Source organism: Podarcis gaigeae (assembly GCF_964106915.1).
Source record: "Podarcis gaigeae genome assembly, chromosome: 2".
Classification (NCBI taxonomy): Eukaryota; Metazoa; Chordata; class Lepidosauria; order Squamata; family Lacertidae; genus Podarcis; species Podarcis gaigeae.
Genome location: NC_139679.1, coordinates 74,608,926 through 74,623,203, shown reverse-complemented (window position 1 = coordinate 74,623,203; position 14,278 = coordinate 74,608,926). Strand labels below are relative to the sequence as shown.

The window sequence follows — 14,278 nt, the reverse complement described above, 5'->3', positions numbered from 1 at the left end:
TTATACCCCTCTCCTGCATTCTTAGCCAGCTGCTTCTCTGCACACCCCTCTCCTGCTCCGTGTCCCTTCTGTGTTTTTCCTTCCCTCCCCACTTAAAATGTGGTTAAAAAGCATGGATCCACATGGATCCTCAGGATCTTTGCATTGGGTCAGCCCAAATTCACCATCAGAGCACATAGCATGTCCATGGCTACAGCCTGCCCCCCCCCAAAAATCACGCACCCACTGTTGCCTGGGGCTGCAATGGTGCAAAAACGTGGTTACAAAACATGGATCCACATGGATCCTCAGGATCTTTGCATTGGGTCAGCCCAAATTCACCATCAGAGCACATAGCATGTCCATGGCTACAGCCTGCCCCCCCCCCAAATCACGCACCCACTGTTGCCTGGGGCTGCAATGGTGCAAAAACGTGGTTACAAAACATGGATCCACATGGATCCTCAGGATCTTTGCATTGGGTCAGCCCAAATTCACCATCAGAGCACATAGCATGTCCATGGCTACAGCCTGCCCCCCCAAAATCACGCACCCACTGTTGCCTGGGGCTGCAGTGGTGCAAAAACGTGGTTACAAAACATGGATCCACATGGATCCTCAGGATCTTTGCATTGGGTCAGCCCAAATTCACCATCAGAGCACATAGCATGTCCATGGCTACAGCCTGCCCCCCCCAAAATCACGCACCCACTGTTGCCTGGGGCTGCAATGGTGCAAAAACGTGGTTACAAAACATGGATCCACATGGATCCTCAGGATCTTTGCATTGGGTCAGCCCAAATTCACCATCAGAGCACATAGCATGTCCATGGCTACAGCCTGCCCCCCCAAAATCACACACCCACTGTTGCCTGGGGCTGCAATGGTGCAAAAACGTGGTTACAAAACATGGATCCACATGGATCCTCAGGATTTTTGCATTGGGTCACCCCAAATTCACCATCAGATCACATGTCTGTGGCCACAGCATGAAGCACAAAAATGATACATCCACTGTTTCATTCAGAATGTTTTTTCCCCTTGTTTTCCTCCTCTAAAAACGATGTGCGTGTTATGGTCAGGTGCGTGTTATAGAGCGAAAAATACGGTAGTTATATTATGCTTTGTAAAATCACAAAATTATGTTGGTATTTTTTATTTTCCTTGTTTGATGATAGTTACCTTTTAAAATACATTCAGTAATGAGTTAAAACAAATAATTATTACGGTAGTAAAAGAGGCGGCGCGAGTAGTTTTGCTCGGTGCGTGCGACTGGCCCAGCCCCTCTTTCCTTTTCCTCTCTTCTGCTCTCCCGCCGGGCGCCTGAGGGAGAGTTACTTAGCGGTTCTGAGGAGCCGCTGTTGTTTCAGCAGGGGGAAAACCGCCGCCCGCAAACCGCCGAGCTCCCTCTCTCTTTCCAGCCTCTCTCTCTCTCTCTCTCTCGCGCGCTATGGCCAAGGAGGAGGAGAAGCCCTTCAGCCAGTCTATGGCCGAGTGGCGGAGGTTCATCTACAACCCCAACAGCGGCGAGTTCCTGGGGCGAACGGCCAAGAGCTGGGGTGAGGAGGGCGAGCGAGCGCGCGCGCGTGGGGAAGGGAGGGGAGGGGGCGGCCGGCATGAGGGGCGGTGGGAGGCGAGGCGCGGCGGGCACTTGCCTTGCCCACCACGCATCTCTCTCCTTCTCGGTCTCTCTCCCTCCCTCAGCTGGCGAGGGGGCCACGAGGCGGGCGGCAGCAGCAGCAACGGGCCGGGAGCGGATCTTATAAAACTTCCCGGGGCAGGACCCCAGTATGGGGCCCCCCCAATATTTTTTATAAGTCGGCGCCCCTGAACACATGCCCAGAAATGGTTGGCAGCATACACCCTGGCGCTCCTTGCAATGCTATCCCTGCCCTAAGTCTCTGGTCACAGATGAACCTATTCCCATATTTCAGAGGGTCTACAGCTGTGTTTTGCAGTACACGGGAGGTGTGTCTGCCCTTTGCATAGTCGCCATGCATCCTGCCCTACCCTTCATGCATAACACATACCCTGTGACAGAGGATTAATATATCCAAGGACAAGGAGGTCAGAAAGAGCTACTCCAAATTACACAAGTAAGTGCCAGTTGCAAATGTGGCACCAAGGTCTCTAAACTACCTTGCAGATTACAAGTGCTACATAAGCGATAAATATAGCAGCAGTGTTAAGTGTGTGCCTTGGAAGCAGAAGAAACGCTTGGGTTCCATTTATCAGCTGGCAACAATGCAAGTGTATCCACAAAGCCCTAATGCTGTTTGATCAGTTACCTACCAGCCGACTATATGAGAAGCACAAAAAGCAATATGTAATCCAATTCAAAATAAGCAGCTCAGCCCACCAAAGCAAACAGAAATTAGCCACAAGTATGGATACCTGCACATAGCCACCTCTCTTGCTTACTTTACATCCACCCTCAAGTCCCTATTTTCAATTCCCTGCTGCAACCAATTCCTTAAGCAAGCCTAAGCACGCGTAACTGAAACCACACATTTCCCCCCTTTATACTCCACCCTTCTCTTTCCTCTGTTGTTTCCCTTGTATCCAAAATTTTTGATTGTAAGCTCCTTAGGGCAGGAAACTGTTCTTTTTTATTTGCAAACAGAGGCGGCTTTAGGGCAGCACAACCAGTCCCAATGCAGTGGGTGCATAGTCTAGGGGATGCCACAGGATGTCAGAACTATGATGTCTTGAATTCAGCAGAATGGGATGCTAGAGGTGGCAGGGCGGGCGGATTTGGGTCTCACAAGTCCGCCCCTGCTGTAAAGCATCAAGCACCCTGATGCTGCTCTATAAATAATAGGAGGAGGATGGCTGGACCAGAACTAAAATCATGCAGTGCAAAAAGAGCTACCCTGAAACTCTCACATGCTTTGGCTCAATTGTGCCCAACTAACCTAAAAGCTACTCAGAGCTAATCACAGGGCCACATCAACTCTCCAAGCACAGCTGACAAGATCAAATTTGCACATCACATCCTGCTGCATGCAGCTTGGTTTCTTGTCTTTTACTGGGAATAGAACCTGCAATTTGCCACAAGCCTGCTTACTTGGGGTTAGTAACAAACTGCACTTGAACAAGCACCCAAGTGCATTCTACAGAGGTGGGTTTAGAGGAGCGCAATTAGTTCGGTTCAATTGGGCACAGAACCTTGGGGTGCCAAATTTTGGCATTGCACAGGGCACCGCTGAGATGTGAGACCCCAAGGTCTGCCACTGTATTCTAGAGCAGTCAAGAAGTGTTTATGTGTGTCCTACTATATGAAACCACACTGAAGTAGAACTTGGGAGAAGTCAGGTAACAATGGTGCTTTGGGAGGATAGAAAGGAGAGGAGAAAGATACTGAGGGCACCACCAGATTATAACAATTTTGGGATGAGATTTAATCACGTAAAAGCAAATTCAGAATGCACAATTGATTGGGAGGTGTTGCATTACAAACCCCCCTCCCCACAAGATGGGGCTTTTTGCAATAAGGAGAGTAACAAGAAAATACATTGGAAAGTGTGGGGTGGCACTTGCTTTAACACTACATGATCAAACCTCCCCTTTCCACCGCCAAACAAATCAGAATAAATGCTCATTAAATAGCCAATGTCATCTACAGTAATCTCCCTACAAACAAATCAGGGTGAATGCTCAATAAATAGGTCATCTGGAAGAGCCTTGGGACAATGGGATGTTTGTGAGGGACAAGATATTGTCCTCATTCCCGGAGGGTCACAATGTTCCTTTTTAACTTCCTGGCACACCCTCTGCTTTATCCGTTCTAATTTATAAGGGATGAAGTAAATTCAAGCCACCTCCTCAGTTGTATCATTTACTTACACTCAAATGAGGATGTTTTCTCCTCTAGACTGCTCAGTGCTGGGGTAAGACTCCCCACTGTGGGCATAAAGCTGCCCGGTGTTGGGATAATAATGCTGAAAAGGTTCAATATACAGCTGACCTTATTATTTTAATAATATTTTTATTTTTAACCAGAAAACAATACATTAATTATAGAAATGTTAAGTGTTATCTTGTGCAAATTATTCCATACTCAGGGCTTTTTATATAATGTTCTTCATTTGCTTTGCTTTGCTTTTCAGATGGAGGAACTAAGAAGTTTGTGGTGGTTTTGAAATCCATCATTTATCCCTTTCAGGAAAATGGAGCAATACATGTCTGCACATACAATAATATAAGAATTATATTTCATCACACTGTAATTTGCTTGGCCACAGACTGGTAGCATTGAAAACTACAGCATCATGAGAATAGTGGGTGGGTGGCCCAGGCAAGCCACAGAAGAACAGTCAGAACAAGCTGCAGCTGCCACCTCAGTTTTGCTGGCTCCTCTGCCTGCCAAACCCTACCTCCGGGATCCAGATCCACAGGCTGGCTGGTGCCACTACCGGCCACCATTGCTCTCCCTGGACAGCTTGAGAATTCACTGCTTCTGCTACCGCCCAACCAATTATGACTAAAGGTTGGTCTGGCAGGAGCAGCAGCTCAGGAATAAGCAAGGCGACTAGAAGTGGCACCAACTGGCTGGATAATCTGCTGCTGCAAATGCCACTCACAAGGCTGGCCAGCAGTCACTTGATGTTGGATATGGGTACAAGCATACATGCAACTTCCTGCATAGGTATTAACTGCTTTTTGGCACATTTCAGCATGAAGAAGCCCTGTTATAACACAGGATGCTTTCCTCTAGGTTCCTATGGTCATTTGGATTGCTGTGAATACCTGCAGGTAACAGATACCATACTGGCCTGAATATAAGCCTCACTTTTCCCCCAAATTCCGACTGTGAAAAGTTAAAATGTGGTTTATATTCGCGACCTTACGGTATGCAGCCAGGAGCGTGGGGCAAACAACGCCAGGAGAACGGCAAAGTGGCGGCCACCCCATGCGTAGTCCCCTGTCCTCTCCCCCAAGGCCAGAAAGGGAGGGAGAGAAGAAGGGGCAAGGTTGGCGGCAACGCAGCACAGCCCCCCCCCCCCCAGTATGTAGCCAGGAGCAGCGAGAATGGAGTGGCTTATATTTGAGTATTATTATTTTTTCTTCCCCCTCCCTCCAATTTTAAAGGTGCAGCTTATATTCGGGCCCATATGGTATACCTGTCTAGCACCAGGCATGCAGCATACCTCTCTTAGCATTTCAAAGAGGGCAGTAAAAGTAATTCACCCCAAATTTAGAGAAGCTAAAATACTGTATTTTCTTAGGACACACGGAGTTAGTGATTAAATTCAGTCTCATGATTTTGAAGTATGTATAATGGACACTATTTTCGTAATCATTAGGATTTCCAGCCCATTTTACATTTTATGAAATGCCTTGTTGCCAGCCCGTAGAATAAATGAAGAACTAACATGCCAGCAGGGCACTCATTGTCCTGCCAGCTACTCAGGTTTCCCTTAAAGCTGACAGCTGGAGGAAGGTGGGTGGCAGCTCTGCCAGCAGTTTCCAGTAGCCTTTCCAGTTGCTGTTTAAAACTCTGAAAGAAGCTGATTGGTGGCAGAGAAGGTGAGGCAGTGCCTCCTAGAAGCCTAGCCAAGTCTGAGCTGGTCACTAAACTGGAAAAAGTCAGATCGGAATGGAATCAATTCACTTTCAAACCTGATAGCATTGCTTCAGATCTCCCTGAAAAGTTGCCAGAGAGGCACATGAACAAGGAGGAAGGGAAGAAAGCACCTAAAAGTCACTACAGTTTGTCCCTTCAGACAAATCCATTAAGCAGCACCAAGGGGCGGGGGGGGGGGAGAGATTAAGGGAGCTCCACCTCTCATTCAGTACATGGGATAAAATTCCAGTTGATAGCATTGTTGAAGCTACAGCACTGATGGCAAGGAACACCACTCAGTATCAGAGCACATGTTTTGCCTGCTGATAGCCACTGATAGCCTTATTCTCCATGAGTTTGTCTAATTCCCCTTTTAAGCCATCCAAGTTGGTGACCATCGCTTTCTCTTATGGGAGCAAATTCCATAATTTATGTGCTCTGTATCATGGGTATAGCCGTATCATGGGTATCATGAAGCCTGGCTATGCCTATGCTGTGTCTAGAAGTACTTTTCTTTTGTCTGTCCTGAATCTTCCAACATTCAGCTTCATTGAATGTCTCCAAGTTCTGAGTAAGGGATAAAAACTTTTCTCTCTCCATATTTCTCTACAACATGTAAATTTTATATACTTCTATGATGTTCCCTCTTACTCATCTTTCTAAACTACCTCCTTACTTACAAGAGGTCCAGAGGTGGCTGTCAACCTCCTCCCTACTCTCACTGTTGCCTTTGTGGAACTCACCTGTGAGATAGATGGAAGAAAAAACAGAATTAGTTAGTTCTTCTAACCATTTGCTCCAGCCCCTTCTACTGATGGCCTTTCTTCCCCCCAGTCCCAATTGACACCAGTCTCCATTGCCCTGGATTCTCCAGGTAGCAGGGCTGGGAATCTGCCCAAGACATTAAAAAAATGTTGCCAGTTTCTACAGTACTAAATGGATGAATGCTATAACTCAGTATAAGGCAGCTTCATATGTTATAAACGAAGCAGATCAGTTTTTTATGGTAGACCACTGGGAGCTCCTTGTAAGCTCCATATTCTAAGTATGGGATGTGAGTGGTGCTGTGGTCTAAACCACGGAGCCTCTTGGGCTTGCCGATCGGAAGGCCAGTGGTTCAAATCCACTCAACAATAGTGAGCTATTGTTGCTCCATCCCTGTTTCTGCCAACCTAGCAATTCAAAAGCACACCAAGGCAAGTAGATAAATAGGGACTGCTGCAGCGGGAAGGTAAACAGCATATCTGTGTGCTCTGGCTTCCGTCATGGTGTTTCGTTATGGCAGAAGCGGTTTAGTCATGCTGGCCACATGACCCGGAATGCTGTCTGTGGACAAATGCTGGCTCCCTCGGCCTGAAGTGAGATGAGCGCCGCACCCCATAGTCACCCTTGACTGGACTAACCGTCCAAGGGTTCTTTACCTTGTAAGCACCTCTGAACTTTCCAAGGAAGAAAAGGATTAGCATGATAAATAAATTTTGTAATGGCTTTGGCTACACAAATACCACAAACAACAAATAATAACCTAAATAAACTCATTCTGTGGGACAAAATGCAAAACAAATTTAGTTAAATCAACATACTTGTGGTTCTCAGGCAGGCACTTACCCAAACACTGAGCATACGCAGATGGGCTCAGCTTCAGCAAGATGAGGAGCTTTTGCCACAATGGGCAACAGATTCTTACATTGCAGGGGGTTGGACTAGACCTTGTGGTTCTTTCCAACTCTACAAATCTACGATTCTATGTCACCTTCAGACCATACCCTAGTTCAGGTGGTAAACCTCTGGCATGAGTCCCAGCTCAGCCCACAAAGCTGTTTCCCTCAAACCACACACCCCTGCCCTACACCTGACATCAGGTGAGGGACAGGTAGAGATGCAGCTGCTAATGCAAAATTGGGAGCCTGAAAGTATGCTGCCAATTGTGCACTGGCAAGGGAGGTTTGTTGTCACTTCAAGTAAGCTGACTGGCAGTGAGAGCAAGCCAGCTGGGATTGGTTACCAAGTTCTGTATGGGACGCTCATTGGTGCAGCTGACCCCTGCAGAAAGCAGAGCCTGAAGTCAGTGCTGGTCAGCTTGATTGGTGATGGTAACTTCAAGCCTTGCTTGGATTGTTTTTTCTTGAAAAATAGGTGCTGGTGTCCTAGTGACATCAGGTAATTGACAGGTCAGTGGCTTTGCAAAGCCACAGCTGTGTTGACAACACCAACTTGCAAATGCTTTAAAAGTAGCGTTTAAAGGGTATTTCTCTTAAAGAACTTAGACCTGGAATTGGAAATCATACATTCCAGGGTTGTAAAGACTGCAGAGATAATTATTGGGTGCACTCTTCCCACCTTAGATCAAATCTATGCTGCCAGGTGCCATAAGAAAGCGGCAGAGATAGCACATGATAGTACGCACCCCGGAAATCATCTCTTTCAGCTTCCGCCTTCTGGAAAAAGGTATAGGGTTATAAAGGCCAGGACTAGCCGCCTGAGAAACAGTTTCTACGCTAATACAATTCTGGTTCTAAACACAGCATAAGGGGTCTCTGTAGTATAGTGTATGTTAAAATGGGGTTTTAGAGTTTTTAGGGGTTTTTGAATGTTTTATGTAGTTTTGTGTAGTTTTGTGGTAGGTTTATGTAGTTTTATGTAGTTTTTCAATTTCATTGTTCCGCAAGGGACAATGACAATAAAGATATCGAAATCGTAATTTTTTCTAGAAAAAGAGGTGCCGGACCTCACCATTAATGCCTGAGAGGTGCTAGAACTGAGTTCTGATGAGTTCCCAGCTGAAAAAAAGGCCTGACTTTGAGTACCTATAAGACGCTCAACGGCATTTCCATATACTGCTCTGGTTCGCCAGAAGCGGCTTAGTCATTCTGGCCACATGACCCGGAAGCTATTCTGCAGACAAACGATGGCTCCCTCGGCCTATAGAGCAAGATGAGCACCGCAACCCCAGAGTTGTCCGTGACTGGACCTAACCATCAGGGGTACCTTTACCTTTAAGACACTTTATTAATTTAGGTCCATGTGGCCAATCTTGCTTTTTTATAATGTCTGATGCACATTCCTGCAACTATCATTACGCTATGGAAAGACCTATGAGTAGCTCATGGCCATCACTGAACCATAGGCTAGTTTGATTTAGCTAATTTTAGATGCTCTAAATGTGGTTGCATTAAAAAAAAAAAATTCTCACCTTGGGCAACTAATTTGCCTTGTAGTGCAGCTGTAGTAACTCTACAGCTTTAATGTATTTAAATGTTTAAATGTATTTTTAATATTTTGTTGGAAGCTGCCCAGAGTGGCTGAAACCCAGCCAGATGGGTGGGGTATAAACAAATAAATGATAATAATAATTATTATTATTACTGCCACAACCAAACACGTAAACACTCCCATCCCGCCCCACCCACAAATCGGGGTGTTACAGGCTACAAAGGTATAGGCCTTTTATAACTCCTTAGCAATGCTTCCATTAAACTTATTCTATGTAAGGTGCCATTTAAATGGTCTCCTATATTTAGGAGTTAAACTGCCTACCTCAGATCTCTTCTGCTTTACCAGATGCTGGAAACTAGTGGCACTAGGGATCTAGGAAGGCCACTAACTATGCACCAGTTGGAATATTTTCACCATCAACTCTGCAATACAGCCACTGTCTCTAAAATAGAGGTTGTCATTGGCACAAGGCTGCACTTGAGGTCTTTCCTGGTGCCCACAAAGCCTCTGAGCTCAGGGTGGTTATTTTTTCTACCTTGAAAATAACACAGAGCTGAAGGAAGAAGTTGAAAGTGACCCTCATCCTTAATGCCAATGTGCTGTTCTAGGCTCAGCTTAATTGTACTGGATCTGACTTCTGGCTGAAAAAAAAGCTCTGCTTTTATCCAAGATCCCTTGGAAAAGTAAAGCAAGCATGTATACACACAGTTTGTCTCTGTCTCGTAGGGGCAGGGGAAGAAAGAAAGAGAGAGAAGGTGGGGAGGCAGGGAAGGAGGGAACCAAAGGGGGCGGTACCCACAGCACTAGCTCAAGAATCCAAATTTGCCCACAGGCTTAAAAAAGTTGGTAATCCCTGCTCTAAAACACTGCAGCTGGCTTTTTGCTAGCAGGTGGTCGATTGAAGGAACAGATAGTGGAGAAATCACATGGATAGTATCTACCAACATGTCATGCCCCTAGTATCTGTGTTCCCCCCACTCCCTTCAATAGATAACCCTCATACAGCCATGGAATAACTTTTGAAGCAGTGCATACTCCTTTTCTGTTGTACTCACTATGCTCCTCCTATGCCAGCATTTGACAGCTGCACATATTTATATTTCTCTCTTTCGGCTTTAACAAAGCAATAGAAGAAGGAAATGGGTGTAGCATACAGCAAGAGAATGAAGTGGCAACAGTAGGGAGAATGAGGGGCAAACAGTGGTAAAATGTCCCACTCAGAACAATTGCTATTTTTCTATGCAAGCACATAAGCAGCATAATCAAGCCTATGTACAGTTAAGATTAGTTCATCTGTTGCCCCTGGACTCCACTCTCAGTTCCCATCACCATGCCTTCTATCTAGCTACTAGTCCAGGATCTTCATTATCAATCTACAGGTGCCTCTGTGAGGTACCAATTGGACCCATCTGTAAAAGCATCAATTATCCAGTTAGGAAACCAGCCTACAGAGGCAACACAATGCACCCATTCCCAGACACTGAGCAACTCTCAGCCCAGGCTTCCAGTAGATTGGGAAATCTACATATAAAGCCTTCTTAGATCAGAACACCACCACCCTTAGGTCATTCTCTGCAATCTGTTGTGGGCAGCCTAGATCTTCTGCACTCAAGTCTGCCTACGCCATGTCCCTGGCCATCAGCTTTGTTCTGCATAGCTGTTCTTCGCTGCTAATGTGGACTGTCTCCTCATATATAAATCTGCCATAACCTTCACATCATGGCAACTGCCTGTCCCCTGAAACTAACACAGTAGAGGAATACATCAATCCAACCCAAAATATCACTTCAGACCTACAGCAGTTGGGTAACAGCCTAAAGATGCTGTTCCTAACATCAAGTCAAACCACTATGCCTGAAGTTGAACTGTCAATTTTGCAGACTCCACATGGAGGCCAAAAAGAGGTGAACTTGTCCTAGACCAGGGGCAGGCAACCTAAGGCCCGGGGGCCGGATGCAGCCCAATTGTCTTCTCAATCCAGCCCGCGGACGGTCTGGGAATCAGAGTGTTTTTACATGAGTAGAATGTGTGCTTTTATTTAAAATGCATCTCTGGGTTTTTTGTGGGGCATAGAAATTCGTTCATCCCACCCCCCAAAAAATATAGTCCAGCCCACCACATGGTCTGAGGGACAGTGGACCAACCCACGGCTGAAAAAGGTTGCTGACCCCTGTCCTACACCCACCTGCATTGTCCCTGGCTAAGCTGGCATTTGAGCCCCTACTTCCAAGATTCAAAGCTGAATGCTATCTGCTGGAGCACTGCAGCTCAGGAGTCTTTGTATTTAGCCCTCTGTTTCTGTAAAAACAATACAACTCAAAAGAGGGGTGCAGTATTTTCTAGACAAAGCCAGAAATGCCCAGGCTCCTCTTAGAAGAACCTGCAGCTCTCCTTGCTGTCTACCGGAGCAATCCACCTGCAGGACAGGCTTGGAAACCTTAAACAAAAAGGGGGGGGGCTTGCCCAGCAGCAGCCCTCCAAGACTCCAAAGCAGTCGTCTTAATGTAGAAATTTGAAAGTTATTTCACTGACTCTTTCTGTGGCTCCGCCCTTATTCAGCAATTACTGGGAATGTGTGTGCTCATGTTTAGAAAAAAGAAGCCCACAACACACTGGAACGCAGATGTCTAATGATAGGTTTCGACTTGGTGATCTCAGGCTGTGGGGAGTCTCTTTCTTAACTTTCCTCCACCCCTCCCTTGCAAATTAGTCCAGGCAGTCTATTAAATCACTTTTTCCTAGCAACCCCACTTAGACACATGTGCACGCATATACACAAGACAGAAGCCATCTCAGTCTTTCCAACCCCTTCCTTGTGTGATTCACAAATCATGTGATTTGGGAGGATTCTTTTTAAAAAAATTAAAAATAAAATAGAAGGTTTTTATACCAAGGCTTCTCCCGCAGAGTCAAAAGCTTTTGATTTCTTTAGTTTGCAGGGCAAACTTTCTTCCCTTCATTCCCAACAAGACAGGATATCAGTCAGTTATTCTGCTGGAGCAATGCAAAGCAACCAGAGGAGAAACTGACAAGAGGCCTTTTGGCTCAAGCTTTCCATAGCTGGAGAAGTAGAGCCTGACAAGCGTTACTCAGTCTAGCTTGGCATGCCACATCCGTTGGCTGCAGGAGTTGTGGTGCTAGGCTTCAGTTAAAGCATTCCAGGGTGACTGCATAAGAGCCAAGGTCTACTGGAAATAAACTCTGCCAAGCATTTAGGACCTTCAGCAGCAGCCTGGGAGGCAGGCAGTTTTATTTGCTTCCCCCAGCTCACTGTGGCACAGACATATGTCAATGAGTCTACTCTGAGTAAAAACTAGTTGAAACCACCTGAAGTATTTGGGTGGCTTCTTCATTACCCAAAATCCCAAATTCTCTGCCAAAGGAGAACAATGATGCCCCAGTTTGTAAGACTGTGATGAAAATACATTGGAAAAGGACTGCAAATACTGTCCTTTGCCGGCCAGTACTTGATGTTTGAACTGAAGCTGGAAGATCGACACCCAAATCCCCTGGATACGTCACTGCCCAACATATAACATGGAACTCCCACTCAAGACTGTTTTGAAAATGAATGTGATGCGGAAATGCTGCCAACCAGCCTGAGACTTGGAGACAGGGTGAGCTATAATAATAAACCGGAAGTCTGTTACCCAGTGGAAAACCTAGAACAGGACTATTTTATCTACTGACTAATGTGAATCATCCTCACTTTGTTGTCATTTTCAGGAGAAAGCAAAAGAGGAAGACCTTTGTCTGCAGTGCAAAGGACTCGGCACAGTCCTGTCCTTGGGGACACTGTCCCATCTGCTTTGCAAATCTACAGAAATAGCAACAGTTGAGCACAGCTGTTCTTTATACCATAAAACCATCTTGGGAGCTCAAGTCTCTAGACGTAAGTGAAGAACTCTTGCCCACCCATCAGGACAAGAGATCTCAAAGTATACCCATGATTAAACAAAATCAAGAGGGCATCCCTATATAGTACAGTTTTATACCAGTTTAACTGTCATGGCTTCCGCCTTCCCCCCAAAATCCTGCAAATTGATGCTTGTTGAGGGTGCTGAGAATTATATTCTGGATGGCCTTAACCCTCTTCTCCACACAGATTCCTGGAGACACACACATTGGCTCAGTGTGCACACAATACTAAGCCAAATCACAGCATAGCGCAAGTGCATAAGCAAGCAAATTTCCAGGAAGATCACAGCCACTTCGCCCTACTCCAGTCCTGCTGCTCTTGACAACACACTAAGACAAACTATGGCTTAGCTCAAAGCAGAAGAACTGGAAGAGGAACATGGAGGAACATCTTCTCTCCAGGAATCCACATGTCCATACACTAAAGCCATGCTTTATCTTGGGATTATGTGCAAACAGGGTCATTTTTTGTTAAAGCTAGTTTAAGAATGAGAAGACATACCCTAGGTCAGCCTTCCACAGCCTGGTACCCTTCAGATACTGCAAGCGCCCGTCAGTATCACCAATGGTCAGGAATTATGGGAATTTGAGTCAAGATCTGGAGAGCACCAGGCTGGTGAAAGGCAGATCTAGAGGATGCCAAAGAATGCTCACAGACTCCAATAATAGGATAACTTTATGGCCCTATAGCTTCATTTATGCATCCAAGACTAGCTTAGAAAGATTGCATCCCTCACCATGCAGGGAAACATATTGAAAGGAAAAATAGGTACCTCCGAATATACGGCAAACATTTTACAAACTGTGAGCAAGCCATTTTTCAAATATTTGGAGAGGTTCATGGAAGCAAACAGAGCTGTTTCTGGTGGGGTCTGTCCATCCATCAAGTGAGACTGATATAAGCAGGAAATAATTTTGTGTACTCCTTAACCAGACTGACAAAAGCAGAGGTTACCCAACACTTGGCACCATGGTGGAAATATTAGTCTGTCAAAACCAATTCAAATTCAGGTCCTCTCACATTTAGCAGCAGAAAAGAAAGAAAAGACACAGGAGTCTGATCTGGTAGTTTTCCACTTCTCTGCCAATACAACATACACTGATTCAGGGATATCTAGGACTCAGCAGAAAAATCTCTCTACCAGCAGTCATAATGACAGCAAAGCTCACACACTGCTAAATTAGAACACTGGATGGAAAACATCAGTAGTAGAGTGAGTATCAACACTAATAGCTGCAGAACACTATACCTGTAGGAATGCTGATAAAACTATCTAACATAACTTTTGTAAACAGACAGGTACAGTAACTTAGTCATGTATGTGAAATCCTAAGAAATTTTGGAGGATGCTCCAAACCACAGAAAGATGAGTGTGTTTTTTAAAAAATGAAAGGAATTTTGCAGACACAGCTATAACAAATCTTTTATTATCTCAATGATGAAAATCAAACCCTGGAAATCAGCAACTCTGCAAAAGATTCCAGATATATATTCAGAGCTATTTTTTGTTTTATTTGTATACTATATGGTTTATGAATCTAACATGTAGTTAACAGTATTTGCTCTTGACTGCATTCCTACAATGAACATGTTTTTTG

General features: G+C 45.3%; 1 protein-coding gene across 5 annotated transcripts in view; it reads right to left on the bottom strand.

Annotated features, from left to right (window-relative positions):
- TEX264 (testis expressed 264, ER-phagy receptor) overlaps nucleotides 1–14,278 on the bottom strand; it is a 166,338-nt gene that overhangs the window by 139,973 nt on the left and 12,087 nt on the right. For 3 of the 5 annotated variants that reach the window (XM_083726651.1, XM_083726653.1, XM_083726652.1), the window contains exon 4: nucleotides 6,226–6,288. The exons of the other annotated variants lie outside the window; for them this stretch is intronic. In XM_083726651.1, coding sequence (XP_083582777.1) covers nucleotides 6,226–6,288 — 63 coding nt within the window. The remainder of the gene's footprint in view (nucleotides 1–6,225; nucleotides 6,289–14,278) is intronic. 5 annotated transcript variants of the gene reach the window in all.